The following is a 21,931-nucleotide window of genomic DNA, read 5'->3' on the forward strand; positions in this document are numbered from 1 at the left end:
TCTGGTGTCAGATTAAACCTTCCAAAAAGAGCTGCTTTCATCTATGAGTAATCAGTCTGTTTCTGGGATGCTAAAATCACAGTAAGATCCAGTGACCTACCCTCTAGTGCCCTCACAGTGATCTTCTGTCTGAGGTACGGTGCAACAGGGATCTAACATGTTTTAGGACTATGTGGTCTAGACTGCCCTGGGCTGAAGTGTTTCGTCCATTTAGCCAGGAGTGTGAGGAGGGGAGACTCGAGCCTGAAGCAGTGTGTTTAGTGGTGCCTCTGATGCTCCCACTCTAGAGTTAGGCCACAGCTCCCTGCGCCACGGTAGGCACCTAGACCCTTGGAGCAAGGTCTGTAGGTGCTTTAATACAACACCTGCTGGACGAACGGGGACCTGAGGCCTCTTCTGTGTGTGTGTGTGTAAATTGGGCCTCGAAGGCCTGCGACCAGCAGGCAGAGGCCCGAATTTGAGAGGCTGGATCAGGAAATGTTGTAGACTGTTAGACCATGCCTCTCGATAGACTCTAGTGAAAAGAGGAGCATTGAGGACTGCGGGAGGGCCAGCAGGCGTTGGATGGCAGCGAGGTGACTGACCACAGTAACAGGTGGAACTACGAGAGATGACTGGAGGCATTAACCCTCGGAGGAACAATGATTCATGGCAGTAAGGGAAGGGGAGGTGATGTCTATGCATTCCGAGAGTGTATTGTGCGGAATCAATACAATGTCACTTGGGTACAGTGACGCTTTCCGAAAACCATTATCACTCATTTAGCAATTACTCAATGTAACACCCCTACTCAGTGCTGCTATATATCTATCTTGCATCTGAAGAAATCAAGGCTCTGACACAGGTAAGAGTTACCAATACACCTAGGTCACAGGAGTTACGGTACTTTCACAATTAATGTTTTTGTTTTCATTCCGGTATGCCTGCTGCTGAAAGTAGCTATTACCGCCATGCGACAGTTTCGAAGAAAACAAGTAGGAATCAGCCTGGAAACAGACTTCCTTTAATACTTACTCATCCTTATTTCCGTTCCCCCAGCAACAGAACAGAATGAAATTGGGCACTTCAGCGATGTGATGTCATCGTGTTGGAATCTTAGATCCTGGCTCTTCCATGCAGAGTGGCCGTTTTTGCCGATTGCTCCCCGCGGGTCACATCACCCACTCCAGAGTTCCGGTGCCCTTCTCAAGCCCCTAGCTCCTGTCAGGAAGAAGTCCTTGCAGATGTCACACTTGGAACAGCTGACATCGTAGGGCTGCTGGTGCATGGCGCTCGCCTTCAACAAATTCTCGCAAGACCTAACTTTATGGACATACTACAGAAATACAGCAAAATGTTGTGGGCATAGAAAAGGGACATTAATTACAGGACTACCACACAGGCAGCTCTACTGCATAACGAAATTTAACGCATCGCGTTTAGGAGAAGTGTAGGAAAGTGGGTTTCTGTTGCAGTAACCCCCTAATTTTGCCAGACTACTGATGCACTTTTACTTGGCGTGTCCTGGGTCCCTGCTGCCAATCAGTGTTCCCAGGGCCTGTGTTCTTTTCTCAAAACAAACCCAATTGCCATCTCTGGCCACAGGTCAGCCCCTGGTAAATGGTACCACAGGTACCCAGGGCACTGTGACCAGAGAAGGCCTCTAAGGGATGCAGCACTTATTGTGCCACCCTTAGAGGTCCTATACCACTACACTCACACACTGACTTTGCAGGCTGCATGTTATGGTGCAGAACAAAGTGAAGAATCGACATGGCACACATCCCTGTGTCCCATGCCTACAACCCCCTGCCCTGGCATAGATCAGTCACCCCTCTAGTTGGGTGGTGAGGCCACAGGTGCATGAGCCATGTACCCCTACAGTGTCTAAGTCCATTCTTAGACATTGTAAGTGCAGTGCTGCCATTAAGAGTATATGATGCTGGGAGTTTGTCATTACGAACTCCACAGCACTATAATGGCTACACAGAAAACTGAGAAGTTTGGTATCAAACTTCACAGCACATTAAACCCACACTGATGCCAGTGTAGTATTTAATGAAAAATGCACACAGAGGGCATCTCAAAGATGCCCCCTGAAAATGAACCCACCTCTAGTGACCTGATTGAGTGGCTGCTTCGGCTGCCACCGCCAGAGATGTTTCTGGACCCCTGGGTCGAGAGCAGGGGGCCTGAAACAGTGCACATCCTGGGACCAGGTGCCAAGCCTCCTCCCCCGGGATGGGCAGATTTCACGAAGGGGAAGCTTCAAAGGGTTGCCGCCTTTGTGAGCTTCCCCAGACCACTCGCTGCTTTCAGCAACTGGTCCCCACTGGTTCTGCCCCCCACTTTCAGCAGGAGAACTGGCGGGAAAAACAAGTGAGGAAGAGAGGTGTGCCCACCTCTGCCAGCTCCACCCCTCAGGTGGGGAAGGCGAGGTGAAGCACAACTCTGAGTCCCCACCATCTTGAGGATGGGGGGACCCAACCAACCAGGGACAGGCTTGTACCCCTCTCCCACTAGAGGGTGGCACAATAGGGGGTGTACCCACCCCAGGGAAGGGACCCATTGGTCCCTGCCCTCTACCTACCTGTAACGCCCCTAAATCTAGTATTTCGGGCACTCCTTGAACCTTGCTTCCTAAGATCCAAAAACGACAAGAAGAAAAGAAGAAGGACCGAACAGTCGTGCAGACAGCTAACAAGAGGAAGACACCCACTGACTTAGCCCCAGTCCTACAGGCCTGTCTCCCCTCGAACTTGCTCCTGCAAAATCCCGGTGTGTCCTGCAGGAAGCAACCTCAAAAACACCGGAGGACCTGTCTTCCTTCACTCCCAAAGACTGCTTCTCCAGTGAACACCGGATTTGTTCAACTGCAACCTCTGGCAGCAGCCGGAGACGGCGAATCCAGCCCACTCTGCACCTGCCGAACCCGGCCGGTGCTCAAATGGAAAAACACCATGAGGAGATCACCCCAGCGATCCTGAACCGAGATCCGGTGACCAACTGACCTGCCTCAAGCTTCCAGCCGACGCCTGCAGTCTAAATCCAGAAGGCCCCTAACAGCGACCAGGAGCTGGTAAGGAAATCCGACTCCAAAAGGCACCCCTGCACCTGATGCCCCACGGCTTTGTGTGCCCAAACCAAGGGTGCCTAACCAACCCTTAACTTCCCAACTTACCTCTCAAAGTGGTGGTACACCCAGAAGTCCTTTGTCTCCCTGCCTGCAGTGCTTTTGCAAACCGGAGGTTCTTCTTTGAAAACAACAGGGTGCCCGACGTCGAAACAGCACTCTGCACCCGGCCGCCTCAATGCCGCTGAGGGTGCACCTTTTGTGCTACTTCGTTTCCCTATTTTCCCTTACCTAAACCCTAGGAGATTTGCTCCCACAAACCAGGGGAGCAGTGGGCGGCAGTCGCAAGTTCGCAGTGACATCCGAGGGGTGGTTTTAAAGGCGGGCGGAAAAGCATAACTGCCGGTTATGTAGGGGTGAGAGTAGAGTTAATGGATGCGTTAAAAGCATGCACGAAGGCAGTGGTCTGTGTTTGGAGGTGGTTAACTGAGTGGGCTTCGCTTGAAGGTGGGTCATCAAGTAGGAAGATGTGTTTGGCGGGCCGGCTGGAAGCAGAGTTATGTAACTTTGCTGGAGGGCGCAGCATCAGTATTTACTGATGTATGTAAATCGCACGATGAAAGGGCGGATGTGACCATTGGAGGAACCAGAATCCTTTATTAATGGGTAGGGTGAGCCCCTGCGGTATGGTGGGTCGCTGGCCGGGGAGCTCTTGACTGAAACGGAGAATGGGGGCCCCCTCCATGTACTTTGCAGTGGGGCCTCATCAAGTTTTGTTACGCCACTGACAGGGAATCTGTGATGCTGTCCCAAGGGCTGCTGGGACTAAGAAGACAGAGGCACGAGAGGCGGCCGGCAGCTTAAGCTAAGTCTTCCTTTTTAAAAAAAATTATTATCAAACTCCCCCCGTGCTCCCCTCCACCTGCCCCACTTCTTTTTGGATCCCAATCAGGTTTGGATATTGATACTAGGAGGAACAAACAGGGTTTCTGTGTATATTGCAGCTAAAGGGGCAACCAGGTGAGTTGCAAACATTACAAAATATTTGAGAGGGAACCGATCTGGATATGGGGAATTTCTGTTGCTAAATTGTGTATTACTAATTTGATTACAACTTCTGTAGTCAGACCAACAAGCTCTTAGCAGTGATGTTCAGGTATGCGAGGAAATGTTAGTGTTGGGCCAAGAACTGGTTGGCGGCAACTGCGGAAGGTCTCTGGGTGTCTTTGTATAGCTTTGAGTATTATTAGTGAAAAGCAAGCAGTTTGTCATATGGGGCGTAAAGCACCGTGACAAGCAGGAGCTGTATATATACAATTGTGGTTGCTTGAATTTCCCGCCATATGAGCCATATTACCAATCCTCCAACCATATCACCCTCTACATGTGTCTTAAAGTATAGTTAGTGTAGTTTAAACAACAAAGACGTTCCATTAAAGTAGTTGTCAGTGCAGCAACCCTGCCCTGACTCACTTCTTGTCCTGTCTGCACTGCCTCTGCCTGACTTTGTATAGCCCACACCTAGAAAGATAGAATTCTCTAGTTCTACATCAAAATGCTCATGAACAATTCTCATAATGCTCTTAAAATTTAAATGTGCATGATAGCCTGATGGTCCCAAAGGATTTAAAGGAAACCTGAGTAAACTCCCATTGTGCATGGAGCCACCTCTGGTATTTATTACAAGTTTGCCTGTTCTGATACGGTCAGGTTGTTCTGAGACTAAATGACTATTAGTCAGAAAAATAAAAGTGTTAAATGTTGAAGATATGTTCAGGCAGATTTACAAGCCCCTTGCGCCACTTTTGCATCACTTTTCCCATGCTAAAAGTGACGCAAAAGTGGCGCAAGGGGCTTGTAAATCTGCCCCTTTGTTTCTATTGTATTCTCTGATATTTAGATGGTTCATTTCCTCCAATCACAGATCAGGGCCAATCTACAATAGAAATGAATGCTTCAGTGTATGCATGTTTGGATATTTACCTTGTCCTCTTTCTTCATTTCTCTCTAGGATGTGAAAAAGATTTTAAGGAGGTAAGTTCACTTATGTTTGTCAATTTGTTTTTCCAGCACTCTTTTTAAGTTCAAATAATGATACTATACAGCAGTTAATTAATATGGTATTTCTTATTTATTATGATTACATGGTGTAGCCTCAGACCAGCTCTCAGGATCCCCGCTGTGTAGGACTTACAGGGGGACCCAGGAGGGCTTCTTCTCCGCCAAGCCCCTCAGGAGTAAAGTGAACTTCACCCCCCAATCAATAGCACGCCAGCAGGCGTGTTTGCAGAGTGTTGGAGAAAGGGGGCGTGGCCTCTGAAGACCTCTTAGCAATCCCACTGTTTGTGACTTACTGGAAGTGACAAGAGTGGTAATAGGTCTCCAAGGATGTCCTTAGGGGCTAACTACCCCTCCTGTTGCCCAGTGTGTGGTAGGGCACCCACACTAGAGGGTGAGCCCCAGGGGATTGGGTCCCTGAGTCGAAAATCATCCCGAGATGGGGGGCCGTTGGACCCCCTCCTTTTAAATGTTTGAATTTGTTTTAAAAGGTCAGGTCCCGGGACATGGGTTCTCTGGGGCAAAAATCAGCCCAGGGAGGTGGGCCGCACAGCACACCCATTTAAAAAAGGCATGGCGCCGGGGGATGTAGTCCCTGCAGTCTAAATTGACCCTAGGAAGGAGGGCCATGCAGCCCCCCTCCACCTCCCCTAAAAATGTTTTCTTTTTTCTTAAAAAGGACCGGCAAGTCACAGGAGGCCACTCCCCTTTTCTCTACCACTCCGCCAACACACCTGCTGGTGCACTGCTGGTTGGGAAATAAAGTCCCTCTGGCTGCAGGGGGTCCTTGGGGGCCAACAAGCTCTCCTGCTGCCTCCAGTAAGTCCCACGCAGCAGGATTTCTAAGAGGTCTTTGGAGGTCATACCCTCTTTCTCTACCAGTCGGCAAGCATGCCTCCTGGTACACTGCTGGTGGGGGTGGTGAAGTCCCCTTGGCTGCTGAGGGTCCTGGTGGCCAACTACCCCTCCTCTTACCTCCAGTAAGTCTCACACAGTGGAAATGATGAGACAACATTGGAGGCCACGCCCCCTTTTTCCCCCACTCCACAAATGCGCCTCCTTGCACAATACTGGTTGGGTAATTAAGTCCTTGTGGATGCTGAGGGTGAGGTGTGGCGCAGTGCCCAGAGCAGCTGACTCCAGAGCACTGGGTTCAGGACTGAATCCCCAGTGGCAGCTCAGCTCAGCACCATTTGGCTCTGAGTAATAGCTCACTTAATCTCCCCAAAGTCCCCACACACCTTGGGTGATATGTTCGCGCTTTATAAATATGGATTATTATTATTATGATTATTTTATTATGTTGAGGGTCTTTGGGGGCCAAGAAGCCCTCCTGTTACCTCCAGTAAGTCCCTTACAGCAGGATTCCTGCGAGCTAGTCAGAGGCCCGCCCCCTTTCTCCATCTCTGCAAACGTGACTACCAGTTAAAAGAACATAAAAATTCACTTAAAAAAAGAATTGCTAAAGGTACATTATAGTTATGAAATATATTTGGAAAAATCTTAGAAATTCACAGAAAAAAACAAAGGTTACACAGACGTTACAGTTAGGCTCAGATTTCCCTTGGACAAAACCAGTAAAATTCAGCAGTTACAGTTACCTAAGCTAACTATAAATTACGATCCCGCAAAGAACTGCTTATGTCCTCACATATTACATCACTCATGACATAGTCAGTGACATCACTGATGACATCTCAAATAACAAAATAATTTAAAGAATCACATCATAATACCCTTGGGTTTGAATTATGTAGATATTTTCTTACTGCTTTTGTGCCACAGAAGAGTCTAAGGCACCACAAAACATTTTTTTATGTTGTAGGAGGCTGCAATAAAAACAAGCATTAGCAGATCCAATAGGTCTCACCTTTGGGACCTTATACGTTTTTAGCCATGCAACAATTGATGTTATTGAAACAAGGATATTGTGCTGCATAACTAAATACTTATAAGGCCCAAAAGCGAGACCTATTGGCTATGCCAATGCTTGTTTGCCTTGAAGGTTAGGCTAAGGTTCCAGCTTTTAGAGCTAAGACAGACGGCTGTCTCAGCTCTCCCCAAGTCTGTCTAAACATCCTCCCACCCCCTTCACCAAAATGTAATGTCTCCTGCGCCCTTTAAAAATTCCTCCTTTTGAAACATGGATTTCTTATTTCTTCTACTTATAGAGAGCGCAATGATTTGCGTAGGTTTTCTTTGATAGTCTAAAACAGCTTGATGTTTTGACATTCATGTAGTAGTAATTTAGCTACATATTCGTCTGTTTTCAAAACTATTGAAGGCACCTACTGGCTGGGATGAAAGCTTTCCGTCCCGTTCTGTGTTGGGATTTGTAGTTTCGCTGCAACGCCACTAGCCCCAGCAGCGTGATTGGCAACTACATTTCCCAAAGATGCTAGCGAGGGACACCACACAATGGTGACTTATCGCACAGCGATTGGCCGGTTGAGATGTCAGAACTTCAAATTTAACCGGCGCAGAATTTCTGTAGACGACTAGCGAAAACCGAGCGTCTGACGGTGAGAGGAGGCTCCTGCATTGCGGTGAGACAGGTAAACACATCTTGAATTTAATAGCTGATTTTGAGGTGGGTGAGGGGTGCTGTGGCGTCCCAGACAGCGTCAACGTCAACTGTATAGGAATCAGTCCGAGGGATTTAAGATTGGGTGGTCGCGCTTGTAGTTTTTGTGAGACCGCGGACAACCCCAAGAGGTCTTTCGTCGCAGTGCATGGCGATGGAGGAATAGGTGGTTATCTGGATTTGCTTCCATGCATCTAAATGTTGATGTGGTTACCCCAAAAGACCCCCCCCATTTTATATTTGTTTTAGTGGCTTGTAATCACTTCGAGGGATTGAGGTGAAACTCCCTGTTCGAACGCAAATTCCTAATTGTGTGCTTGTTGTCTTTGGAGGCCGTACGCTTCCGCTCTGCCTCGACAACGTGTATGTCTGCTTGACCTATTGTTGCAGATTCTTAACGCGGCCGTGAAAGCGATCATCTGTAAAAAAAAAAAGTGCGCACCTCGTGCGGCAGCAGGGGGAGAGGGCCTGCACGATTCTCTTGCGGGAGTGTGCGACCATATGGTGCTGCACGCTCCCGCAAGGACATCGCCAAGATGTGCACACGTTGCATTGCAAGCAATGCAACGCGTGCACGTTTTTGCCTGGAAAGCTGTGGTGATGGCTACAGGTTTCTCTCCTATGCAGCGCATGTGCCCTGCATAGGCGAAACCTAAACAATAAGTCTCCTGGGCCATTGAGAGCTTACTTTTTTTTTTTAAAGCACACCAAGCTAAGGCTGTATGGTCTTCAACTCGGGCTCTGGAGCCTCTTGAGGTTGGTTGTATGGTTGCCCTTTGCACCATGAAAGATTTTAAAAGAAAGGCTCAAAGACAAGTTAATGTTATTTGATAAAAGGTTATAAAGAAAATATTTTATGACAATCACTTTTATTAATCATTACAATGTTTGAATTTATGAAGTACACATTTGATTATTATTATTGGTGACTTTTTGGCAAAGACAATATGTCTGCCTTACTGAAACTAACATCCTTTGTATTGTTACAAACAGTCAGCTGTGCGCAACTACTTTAGGCAGGGCGTAGGATCTGTCTGCAGGCCAGCCCTTTCACCCAACTCATGCCGTCCAGCCTCAGACCACAACCTGCACCCATACTCACATTGTGCATGCCAAAGCCTATGCACAGTGAGGGGATGGGTGCCTGTGGGAGGTTGGGCGCATGGATTGGCCAGAGGCAAGGCACTGTGCTCAACCACAACCTTCCACAGCCGAAGGCCGTGCTCAGTGGGGAGTTGGGCCCCTCCAGGGAGAAAGGCGGAGCCCCTGGTCACAGGCCAAGGCTCTACTTCCAACCCCATGCCATCACAGCAATGGACATCTTACCTTATGTTAAAGCGACGTTCTCATTGTTGAGAACGTAAGTTAAAATATACCATTTCAAAGAAACAAAACCACTGAAATTCATCAGTTATAATTATCTCAAATAACTATAACTTTCGCACTAAATTCACGATAACTTGAGCCCTTGCCATGCTGCACTGCTAATTACCTCACATATTCTATCACTCAGACATGTGTTGTGATATTATTGAGATTAGCACTGCCACTGACATCATTGATGTCAACACTGTGCAGGACAGCAGTGGGAGCTATAGTTACTTGGTTAAAAGTTAGAGATATTTGGACAGTTAATCTGTAGAAACTCCTTGAATCTTTGTTCACAGACTATCCACGTAACCCCATTGAATTAGTGAACTTTTAACTCCCACTGTCCAATTCGGGTTTGCGGTTCACTTACCCCAAAGCTCTGATTGGTAGAAAATCTATGTTGCAAGCGCCATTCTAAGGCTCAGTGCTGTGTCCACAAGTCCTGGTAAAAAGGGAGTATGAACAAATGAAGGACAGGTAGATCATCCCCTGATACACTAGATCATGCAGGGATGTCCCAAAGGGACCACATATGTTTATCAAATAACTTACAGCAAGGAATTATGGACCCTTTTTCACCATACCACCTTAGAGTCAGGACTCATGTCCAGGTGTGTGAACCCTGCCTGGATGCAGCAATTCCATCGAGGGCCCACAGCCCCTAAGTTTTATGTACTCTTAAAAAATAACAATAATATTGAAACCTGAATAAATACTAAAATTATATATTAAAAAAATAAAAGGTCTACACCATCCTTGGCCACTTACTGTAAGTTGTGCTGCTCGTGGTAGGTGTTGCCATATATATTTTGTTTTTGTGTTTGCTATACAATATATAGTTGCAGAGTTGATATACACTCCACTGGATGGAGAACTGTGGATACTGTTGATAGTCAGCCCAACTTCAGAGCCTGAAACATGGCACTTGTGGGTTTTCACAACACAGACACTTGTAAATTTCAGGTTCTGATGGTGAAAGTACTGGTCTGAGCCCAGATCATCTCTACCTTCAAGCTTCACTTTTCTTTGCATTACATACAAGTCATCCCATCCTTGCCACATAAGTGTTCCTTCTAGTCACCCTCAAGAATCCTATTACATAATTGTAAAACCCCAGCAAGAGCAGTAGATGTACAAGCCCAGCCTCTGCTTTCATCTGTGACAGCCAACTCTAAGTCCTCATAGAACACTCTCATATCTTCATATTACACTGATACAGAGAGATGTTCACCAAGCAAAAGATACTACACAACCTCCAGCTCCATTTCTTGTTGCACCTTAGAAGGCATCCATTCATCTCATTAGCCACCTCATCCTTGCATGTCCATTCGTCCTCCTCAATTTGTGTCTTCAGAAAAGATGAATGCTTACCACGTGGTATGCTTCAGATACCCCTCAGGTATCTCATGGTAGAGAATTTCTGTTCTCACATTTCTCTTCTTTTTCACTTAATTATCTCATAGTTTAGAAACACTAAACCCTTACCCCCAAACACTACTCAGGTGTAAAGTTTAAATGTCATCTACAGTGTTGCTCTCTGATTCTCAGGTGTGATGAGGTGAAGATTTTGAAGCCTAAGAAAGATGACATTGTGGAGAAGACTTTGCAGAGCATTGGAGAAGATGCCTCACTTCAGGAGAAGCTCTTGGAATTAAAAGGTACTTAACTTTGGGCATTTATGGGAGACTTGTATGTGTTAGCTATTTCTATTTGAGAGAGAAAGTTAAAAATGATCTCGAAGAACTGGACATATTTGAAAATGGTGTATTGCCAATATCATACCTTTCACAAATGGTAGTACCAAGCTGCCTAGGTTCATAGTTGGAGGCTGGCTTAGTACATAGTGCACATACATTTAAGTGAAGCACCTTGCAATAATCCAGTCAACCCTTATAGTGATTTTAGTAGTCTTAGAAAACCATAGAAAGCTCTCTCACCGACTTCATCAGCTCACATGCCCTTACCTCCGAGAACTACATTCTACTGGGAGACCTCAACTTCCACCTGGAAAAGAAAAACGACAGCAACACCACCAACCTTCTTGACAACCTGGCCAATCTCGGTCTCAAACAACTTGTTGACACCCCCACCCACCTTGCCGGACACACGCTAGACCCTATCTTCACCTCCAGAAAACACATCTCCTTCGATCACACCACAGCACTCCACTGGACGGACCACAGCTGCGTTCACTTCAGCTACAACAAGACCACGACCCACAACCCCCCACAACCTATTCCTCGAAGAAACTGGAACAAAATCACCACCGACCAACTCTTCACATCGCTAAACCAAAACCCTCCGGCCATATCATCGGACCCAAACCAAGCTGCCATCAAACTCACACAATGGATCACCCACAGCGCCGACGCATTAGCACCCTTGAAAAACCATCAGATCAAACAAGGCTGCAAAAAGGCCCCCTGGTTCAACGATGACCTTAAGAAATCCAAGAAGTTATGTCGTTCCCTCGAGAAAACCTGGAGAAAAAACCCAACCTCTGACAACCTGACCACCTTCAAGGACTCCACCCGCAAACACCACCAACTGATCCGATCCACCAAGAAATCAGCACTCAAGGATCGACTCAACAACAACGCCCACAACAGCAAGGAACTATTCAACATCGTCAAAGAATTCACCAACCCCACCGCCGGCACCAACGACATCACTCCCTCCCAAGACCTCTGCAACTCTTTATCCTCTTTCTTCCACAACAAAATCGCCGACATACATAACAGCTTTGAAAACCAATCCGATGAACAGCCCACTCCACCCACCTCCGAACCAAAACAACACTCTCACAACCTTTTCGCCTGGAACCCAATCACCATGGAAGACACCAAATCAAATCAAATCAAATAAGCTTTATTCGATTATCACAAGGATATCATAAAAGCATACATTACATTGATTAAAGACACCATCCACCTGATGAACTCAATCCTCTCAGGATCACCAACCGACCCATGTCCCCACCACATCTTCAACAAAGCAGACTCCATCATCGCACCCCATCTCCGCGATGTCATCAACTGTTCCTTCAACTCCGCTACCTTCCCGGAAAGCTGGAAACATGCCGATCTCAGCGCCCTTCTGAAGAAACCCACAGCAGACCCTTCTGAACTCAAGAACTACCGCCCCATCTCACTCCTCCCATTCCCTGCCAAAGTCATTGAGAAAGTCGTCAATAGTCAACTCGCCGCCTTCCTTGAATCCAACAATTCCCTCGACCCTTCACAGTCCGGCTTCCGAGCCAAACACAGCACCGAAACCGCCCTCATCGCAGCTACAGACGACATCCGAACGCTACTGGACAACGGAGAAACAGTTGCCTCCATCCTACTCGACCTCTCCGCCGCCTTTGACACAGTATGTCATAGCACATTTATACAACGCCTCAACAAAGTCGGAATACAAGGAAAGCTTTGGATTGGATCATCTCGTTCCTCGCCGGTAGAACCCAGAGAGTCCGCCTCCCCCCATTCAAATCAGAGGCCACTGAAGTCATCTGTGGTGTACCACAAGGATCTTCACTCAGCCCCACCCTATTCAACGTATACATGAGCCCCCTCGAATCCATCGCGCGCCAACACAACCTCAACATCATCTCCTACGCAGATGACACCCAGCTGATCCTCTCCCTTACCAAAGACCCAAACACCGCCAAAACCAATCTACACGAAGGAATGAAAGAAGCAGCTGTTTAAAACTTAACTCGGACGAAACAGAAGTCCTCATCTTAGGATCATCCCCCTCTGCCTGGGACGACTCATGGTGGCCACCGGCCCTGGGCACAGCACCCATACCTACAGATCACGCACGTAACCTGGGCTTCATCCTAGACTCCTCCCTCTCGATGACCAGACAAGTCAACGCCGTCTCATCTTCATGCTTCAACATCCTACGCACGCTCAAAAAAATCTTCCGCTGGATCCCCACCGAAACAAGAAAGACAGTCACCCACGCAATGGTCACCAGCCGACTGGATTATGGAAATACCCTTTACGCCGGAACCACAGCCAAACTTCGGAAAAAACTCCAACGCATCCAAAACGCCTCAGCCAGACTCATTCTGGACATCCCCCGTCACGCTCACATTACCGGTCACCTGAAGGATCTCCACTGGCTCCCCGTCAACAAGAGAATAACGTTCCGTCTCCTCACCCACGCACACAAGGCCCTTTACGACCTAGGACCCGAAGGCCTCAAACACACGACTGTCCTTCTACACACCCACCCGCCAACTATGATCATCCAATCAAGCCCTAGCCGCAATTCCGCGCATCAACAGATCCACCATGGGAGGAAGATCCTTCTCCTACCTAGCGGCCAAAACCTGGAATTCTCTCCCCACTCACCTCCGACTCACACAGAACCACCTCTCCTTCAGAAAGCAACTAAAAACCTGGCTATTCGATAAGTAATTCACCTACCCTCCCTCAAGCGCCTTGAGACCCTCTGGGTGAGTAGTGCGCTATACAAATTCCAGAACTTGAACTTGAACTTGAACTCTCTAAGTGACAGCTGTGGAGAGCAGCCTTCAGGTTTATTCCTGAAGGAGTGTTAAACAGCTTGTTTTACCAGACCTAATCATGTAGTGTAGGTAAACGAAAGTATAGTTATACAAATATGTCTATTGATTACACACTATACTGTGTGGTTTTTTCCGTTTAAACTACACAACATGATTAGATCTGGTAAAAAAGCTGTTTTAACACTCCTTCAGGACTAAGCCTGAAGGAGATATCAACAAAGCATACACAATAATACTTAAATTACAAGAGGTAAGTAAGCACAATACATGATGGTCTCCAGGGGGAGACCAAATGATATACTAAGAAAGGGCAATGTGAACTGCGACCAAAGACGGGACTTTGACCAGGAGACTCAGAAGAGCTGGAGACACATGGAACTACCCAAGGTAAGTACCCAGGAATCCCAAGAGGGTGTGGGCAGAGTGGAAATACATGTGCGTACTCAGTAGGAGTCAACGGGAAAGCCACGGTTGTAGTTTGGAAGAAGAAGGACCGTTGCCAGTGGACCCTGAACAAACCCCATGGGAGACAGAAGGTTGGAGAGTCACCCCACCCATGGATACCCCAGGAACCAGAATACCTTTACCAGGGAAGCCAGGTGCATAGGTGCAATGTGACGTTGGAAAACGCCGTAGATCACTATGGAGGACTTCAGTAAAGATACCGCTGGCAAAGACGTCAAGAGTCTGCTGGAATTCCAGGGTGGATTTTTGAAGATAAGAACCTGCAAGCAGAGGGGATAGAGTCTATTCCACTTGGAGGTGACCAGGAGGCATGGAAGAGCGATGACCACTGATCACGAAAGAAGCAGGTGTGATGAGAGTGACCTTGTCTCTGCAGCTGTGAGGACCAGGTGACACTGAGGAAGACTGGGAGCCATTCACAAGCTCTCCTATGTCAAAAGTAAAGAACGAGGGCGTTGGTGTCTGGCAGGAGCACCAACAACCTTGGCAGCAAAAACAGAAATGGAAAACAATGAAGGAGCAACGTTGAGACCAGCAAGGTCCAAGGGAGTCACAAAGTGGAGGAGAGTTAGAGCAGGCCCCGAGGAAGCAGGGGATCCCACTGAAGCAAGAGAAGACCCTCGACAACGGTGCAGAGGATGCGGTGAGGACAAAGATCTTGGCAGGAAGAGATGCTGGAGGCTGGAGCTTCTTGTGGCCCGAAGATCTCTGGAGTGCAGAGCCAACATACCTTGGCAATAGCAAAGCAATGCAGTGCACAGGGGTTTGGTTCCAGCAGTTTTGACGAGGGATACTGGCCTCAAACTTGCTGAGAGGACACGTCAGACCTCGAGGGAGTGGCGGAACCACTACCTGTGTTTCTGAGCCTTTCAAAGTACGTGGGACGGCAGGAGCAGCAGACCGGTCAGCTTCATTGCGGTGCCTGCAGAGGCAAGCGAGTGAATCCAAGAAAGATTACATTACATCATAATAGCACATCTTGGTAAATATTTTATACAGTTGTGTCAAGGTGAGAACCGCCGAAAACATTTCGACCCCTCAAAGCAGAATACTGGGATCACCTTGGCATAACCTTATAGAATATTTACCATGATATGCTATGGTGATGTAATGTAATCTTTCTTGGCATATTGTGAATTTGTGTTTTTGGCCAAGCCACTATAAATGCCTGCGCTTTTAGTTCATTTATGGGATATATGACCCCACTTGTATGTGTTTCTTTTAAATAATTCATACTAAAGGGTTTTTGTCCAGTTAGACAGCAAAATATAGACATCATTGTATCTCTATATGTACTTTCCTTGACTGTTCTTTCTACTAAATAATTTGCACCCAAAGGTCTCTGACTAATTACATTGGGTTCTCTTGTCTTTGTACAATATGCTAATTCACTAGCCATCTACCTGGAGGAGGCGTGACCACCCTCCACCTGAGCAGGCATTGATTCTGCCTCTGAGAGTGCTGTCTCTAACTTACAAGGGGTCAAAATCCAATCTAAGGTGGCAAGCTGGGAGATACCAGTCAGTCAGCACACTGAGGACTAATAGATTTTCAGGGGGCACCTCTAAAGGTGTCCGATGGGTGCATGTCATAATAAATCTAGTAATGACATCTGTAGAGATTTATTAAGACAAGGTGTTTGATACCAAACACGATTAGTTTCAGTGAAACCATCATGTAGCTGGGTAACTCGTAATGAACAGTGCCCAGTACTTGTCTTGAAGATGGCTGCCTGATCACTTGCCATATCTAGCAATGGAACTCGACATCACTGGGGCCTAACTGCTCATGCAGATGAGCCCTCACATATAATATAATGCACCATGCCTCAGGGCTCTAAGGCAAATTGTAGGAGTGACTGACATAAAGCATATGCAGTGTACCTTGGCATGGCAGACAGTTGTGCTTTCAGAATGGTTTGCCCCCTTGTTATATCCTGCTCTTCCTCTCTCTTTGTGCTCTTCCTCTCTCTTTGTCCCTCCTTAGTGTTAGTGTCTGCTTGTCTATATGATGTCTCTGTGATGTCATCCAGGATTCTACCTGTTGCTGTTCAAGGGATTTATCAGTTACCCGGAGGCTGAGCAGGAAGTTATCTGCTCCCGGTGGGGGTTCTTACCATATTACATCCCTACTTGAATGCTGTACCTTCTATCTAATCTGAAGAATAAATATACTACATGAACATTACAACAAGGACCCATCATCTTTATTTTACTGAATGTAACACCCCTCTCACTCAGTCTGCATTCTGTTTGGGTGTGGATCCCTTAAGGTGCCATAATACATGCTGAAGTCCTTGAAGGAAACCATTTAATACTCATGTCTTGAGTACCATTTACTAAGGGCGTACCTGGGTTCTAAAGTCCTTTTCAATTGGGTTACAATAGGACATTTACCTTGTTTCCAAGGAAAGAGCACTGGCAATGGGGACCTTGTTAGCAGGGACCCAGTGCACTTTCAGTCAATTCAATTCACAGTACTTTATTTCCAAGAAATATATTCTTATTGAAATATTCAAACACTTTCATAAAAGAAAGAAAAGGCATAAAAAAGTACTCAGTTATAATAATCTAAAACACAGTGCATGGTTATATACTTTTACACGACTACTTGCAGATTATTCCACTTCAGCTAAATATCAATAAACCCTAACTCAATACAATCTACAATCCAAAACTCGTAAATATTTGTAACCTTTCCCTAAAAATATTAAAAAAGAAAATGGTCAACATAAGAACGATACAGTCTGCAGCAATAACATTTTAAAGTGTAATGTATTTAACCAGCATCAAATTATACACTTTCCCCAAACAGGATTCTAAAGTGCAAGATGCACAGCAGCTTTTCACAACCTTCCTATTTGGGGATCCACTGATTTACTTAACATCAGCTGGCTGAACGGTATTACATCAATAGAGACCTAGATCTTCAACCCTATGGGGACGATAGTGCCACTTGTACCATTACGATTTTACACAAGTGTTGACCAACAGTGATAGCTACATCTCGAAATCTAAGGCTATAAAACAGTTCTAGCCCCGCATCTCTGGTTTGATCCCATATTTTTTAAACACAGGCTGAAGAATCTTTTTCCTTTTCTCCATGAAGAATAAAGAATCCAACAATAAATGTCTCACTGAGTTTTTCTTCCCTCTCCTAAAGGGGCACTGGCTATTGCTCTTAACCACCTCTGATTTAAATCCTTTAATACACCACCCAGGGTCAAGTCCCAGCCTAGAGCACAAAACTTCATTCCGCATGCCCATGTCTGAGATAATATATAGGTATGGGAACAAATCTGTGCTCTCCTGTGAAGGTATGAAAGGAATAGCTGAGGTCTTAGTTTTAAGATAGCACAGATCCTCTTTCCAACAGGTTTCTATGGAACTTAGCCTGAGTGAGCTCTTTATCTAGTTAATCAAAACCACTTCCTCATCTTCTATACACTTCTCTGAATCATTCAAACTCTTTTGCATTATTGTCACAGGATTCCTTCTCCCAGAGATAGATGTCATCCTCTCCGGTAAAATTTGCTCGGACAGTTTGCTACATGGGGACCAAATTTTAAGAGCAACTAAAAAGCACAAGGTTCTGGCATCAGCCAGCACACTGCAGGCTGGAGTTCTCAGTTCCGTCCTTACAGCTTGTATCATAGAATTCTTGGGGAGATCAAGAAGCAATGTTAGAGAAGTTCCTTCTAACCTTTCCCATATGACTCGCCTGTCCAAAGTCAACACCTCTGCTCTATATAAGGCTTGTGAAATGAGCTGGCTCTTTGATTAGTGGCTCCAAGGTATGACTGCCAAATTCATGGTCAAACCTTTTCCCCTCATTCACTACTGTGGACAAGGCAAGCCTTCGAGCAGCCATTTGTTTATTCCACCTCAAATCATCTGCGAAGGTTAGGCCTGTATATTTATACTCTAACTTGCTCTAATCGTACAATACCAAGAACCAAATGCAAATATCCTTTTTCTCTTGGCAAAAAACAATGTTTTAGTCCTATTAACAGGTATTGTTAGCTTGTTTTCAAGGCAATGGGCATTTAGGGCATTTAGTTTCCAATTCAACCCAATAGGTGTAAGATCCATAAACACCAGATCGTCTGCATATATGAGGCAACTAAGGTGTCTTCCTCCAAACTTTGATGAAAAACTGTGCGTAGTACGTAGCGTCTCGGGAAGGTCTGCAATATACAAGCTAAATAGCAGTGGAGCTAAAACGCACGTCTGCCGCAAGCTGTTCTCAACTGGAATTTTCCAAGTCAGACTCGCACACCCATCAAACTCAATCTGAACCCAATTGCCACTATGGAGATTCATCACTAGGCCCAACAGGGTCCCTGGTATCTTCCACTGCTGTAATTTGTGCCAATTTACAACAACAAGGTGTTTGGGCGTGCGTTTAAGTATTCAAAAACCCTTTCACAACTAAAGTGGTTAGGTGTCTTTATTGCCCCTTTCTATTTTTCATTTGATTATTAGATATCTTGACCATTTAAATCACGTCATCAAGAAAGACAATACATTTTTAGAAACAATCAACATTACATCAACAAAATACAGCACATATGTAATTCAACACATAAATGACCAAAAAGGAACACAACATTACAAAAACTAACACAATAAACAGATCAGTCCTAAAATTGACACTAGAATAATGGTGGCATCAAACTATTTATAAGTTCACAAACTAACAGCCTGCCATCCACCGCTAGCTGATACAACATTTACAACAGGCACATTGTCTTGTTCGTACACTGGGTTTAATCAGTAGAATGAGGGTGATTTCAGCTAGCAGGAGTAGGTCGACGCGCTTCGGAACAATGCTTTTCTTTTATGGTTCTCCTCAGGAGAAGGACGGATCAGACACTACAATATTATAAAAATGAGAAAAGTTTGCATCAGCTGAGGTTCCCTGTATTCCGATTGCCCAGAGCCCTAGGGTTAAATAAGTTTTCTTACCATTCAGAGGTGTTGATCCCGGGTGCTGTGTTTATCAGTGATTAGCAAGCAAAGTCGCTTGATGTAGGGAATTTCTGAAAGGTAGAGAAAGGTTGGGGCATTTACTACAAACCAACTGACTCTAATATGAAGGCATTCCATTAAAACGTCACCCACGAGTCTCGGCTTGTGCGTCTAATGAGCACCATCCTCCATTTTCAACTTGCCTTTTGTGTAAAATGAGAATTGCCGAACTATGGTTCTGGTAATGGATTTAGTCAAACGTCATGTAGAATCAAGCCTTAGGGGCCGCCTATAAAACATAAACCGTTAGCACATGCTGTGGTTAAATTGTTGAAATCGAGACGTCAATGCGTACAGTGTATTCATGATAGTAAGGGCATACCTCACTGAGGATGAATTACGCGTGGGCAGTGCCCACAATTTATGTTTGGAATTCTTTCAGTTCTGACATATTTCCAAGTTTAAACAAGCGTGCTGGAGCCCCATACACGCTGTGTAAATGGCACCTGAAATGTAATTATGTAAAGCATTATCAATGCGTCTATCCGTAGCCTGCGGCATTGAGATTTATAGCAGTTTGAGTAACAGTAAAAAAGAGAGACACCATGGCTCACTGTGTTCTTTGCTAATTGGTCCCGTGTTACTGTTTGGAGACACATTTGCAGGTTTTATTTCTAAAAAACAAAATTATAAATTTACTTGTGAGCACCTAAGGCCGATCGCTGTGCATGAGTCTACTACATGTTGCCCATATATTTATTACAGAAGTACTTGCCTGCTTACAAGACTTCGCTCTCTGGCAGTGTCTCTCTCTATCTGGCAGCAATTCAACAATGCAGAAGTGATTGCCGATAGCAGGAATACCTGCTTAACCATTTTCGCGTTGCGAGTGTGTAGTTGAAGACACATATTGTTTACAGGAATTTAGTGTTTAAGTAGCTCATATTGGGGAAAATTGAGTTTCTTGCTAAATCCCTGATGCTTCCGTTATTGGAGAGGACCAGAATGATTAGCTTGAAATTAGACTTGTTGGAACAGTTAGTCACTGGTAACTCCAGAACTTTGGATACATTAGCTAAAGGAAGGGAATGCCCAGCGAATAAAGTGAGTACAGGTAGCGGTATTGGCCCGGTTAAACAGCCTTTACCCGTTAAGCCTAAGATTTCATCCAAGCCAGTCCGCGAGATAACGTGCACTACAGGAGAAGATAAGTCTAGGGCTACCAAGGGTGGGGGCTTAGCTTTGGGTGGGGTGCCTGGTCCTCAACCGTCATACAGTCAAGATCGCAGCCAGCACCACGTGAAATATTGTCTGGACCCCGGTCTAATAGGCATCACACCTCAGGGAAGGGGACTAACAACCATCAGCTCCCTTGTAGAGTCCGCACGTTACACGACTATTTTGGTTGGAGTCCCAGGCTTGGGGGTGGAGAATACGGAATCCCCGAGGGAGTTGAAAAATAAAGTCATCTATTGGCTGAATAAGAATAGGCAACTTCCTCCCTTATGTAATACGGAGATCTTAGGTGTCAGAAGGGTGAGTTGGGTGGGACACTGCCCAAAGGACCTAGAGGGGGATTGCGTAATCATGAATTTTAGTGACCTCTGGGTATGAACCTTATCTGTGGAAAACCCAGGTTTGGCAGAGTTGGTGACATCCAATCCCTGGCCCTTGACTATTTTTATCCTAGTTCAGGACAGGGGCTGTTTATTCCAGCTCTTCCTCCACATAGAGGTAGTATGTATGATGGTCACCATATGGATAGGATGGGGCACCTCATCCCTCTAAGGAACAGGTTTGAGTCCCTTATGGGACTGGAGGGGGTGGACTGACCCACGTGTGACTCTGGAGTCACTTTGGCTATTCAGCTAAATAGTATGGATCCTCTGGGGATGGCTGTGTTGGCTGGCGGTTCAGTAGTTGACGATTCCCCTGGGGTGAAGTCATCTTTTTGTAGTGATGGTTTGGATAGGGAGGGTAGGCAGGAAGTTGAGGGGGTGGGCGGTCCTCATTTGGACAGCCCTCCTTTGGAGAGCCTATTTGGCTTTTCCATGTTGGAGGAGGGGCGGTCTAAAGGCCCCATTCCGCAGGTGGAAGTTCCGCCCCAAGTCATCGCCCAAGCCCTACCACTTAAAATCTTGTCGTGAAATATTGCACGGCTGGCTAGTAAAATAGCCATAGTGGAGTGGGCGGAATTTGTGGATGACCACGACATCCTTATATTTCAGGAAAGTTGGGCCACCGACCCCATCTATAGATTGGGGTATCTCAATTTTTATAAAATTGCTATTAAGAGCACTCGGGGTAGAGCGTCTGGTGGCCTTGTTATTTGGGTGAAGCAATCACTCCATTACAAGCCCACAGAAGTACCGGTAAGCAGCTTAGACATCATCGGGATTAAACTTTACAGGCCCAGCTCTTTTGAGATCTTTATTGTTGGTATTTATGCCAGAGGACTCCCTGGAGGGCGTAGACCCAGAATTATTACTGAGTTAGATCTCTTATTAGATTCTATTGGCAGGGATAAGTTTGTTGTCGTGGCAGGGGACTTTAACTGCACCTTCGAACCCCTCCCAAGCGAGGGTGAGGATATTTTGGCAGAAGAAGATGCATTGTGGAAAGTCCCACAATTGGATCTCAAACCTATCAAAAGGGGGACTGAGGCTGCATTACATTGGTTGGGTTTGTGCCTTGAATGGGGGCTGAGAGCTGCTAATGGGCGCACATGTTCTGACAAGCTAGGTCGGGCTACTTTTGACAATGGAACCAGCACAAGTACAACTGACTATATTTTAATTAAAGTGGAGTTTTGGTTGCTACTTGTGGACATGATAATCATAGCCCGCCCCGAGAGTGACCATAACCCGCTGGTCGCTAGCTTGAAACTTCATGGC

At 46.0% G+C, this 21,931-nt stretch overlaps 1 protein-coding gene across 1 annotated transcript in view; it reads left to right on the plus strand.

Annotated features, from left to right (window-relative positions):
* Positions 1-21,931, plus strand: part of LOC144752941 (E3 ubiquitin-protein ligase TRIM39-like) — a 142,751-nt gene that overhangs the window by 106,839 nt on the left and 13,981 nt on the right. Inside the window, exons 4-5 of the mRNA XM_078640754.1 lie at positions 5,064-5,086; positions 10,614-10,723. Coding sequence (XP_078496880.1) covers positions 5,064-5,086; positions 10,614-10,723 — 133 coding nt within the window. The remainder of the gene's footprint in view (positions 1-5,063; positions 5,087-10,613; positions 10,724-21,931) is intronic.

Source organism: Lissotriton helveticus, chromosome 5_1, assembly GCF_964261635.1.
Source record: "Lissotriton helveticus chromosome 5_1, aLisHel1.1, whole genome shotgun sequence".
NCBI lineage: Eukaryota > Metazoa > Chordata > Amphibia > Caudata > Salamandridae > Lissotriton > Lissotriton helveticus.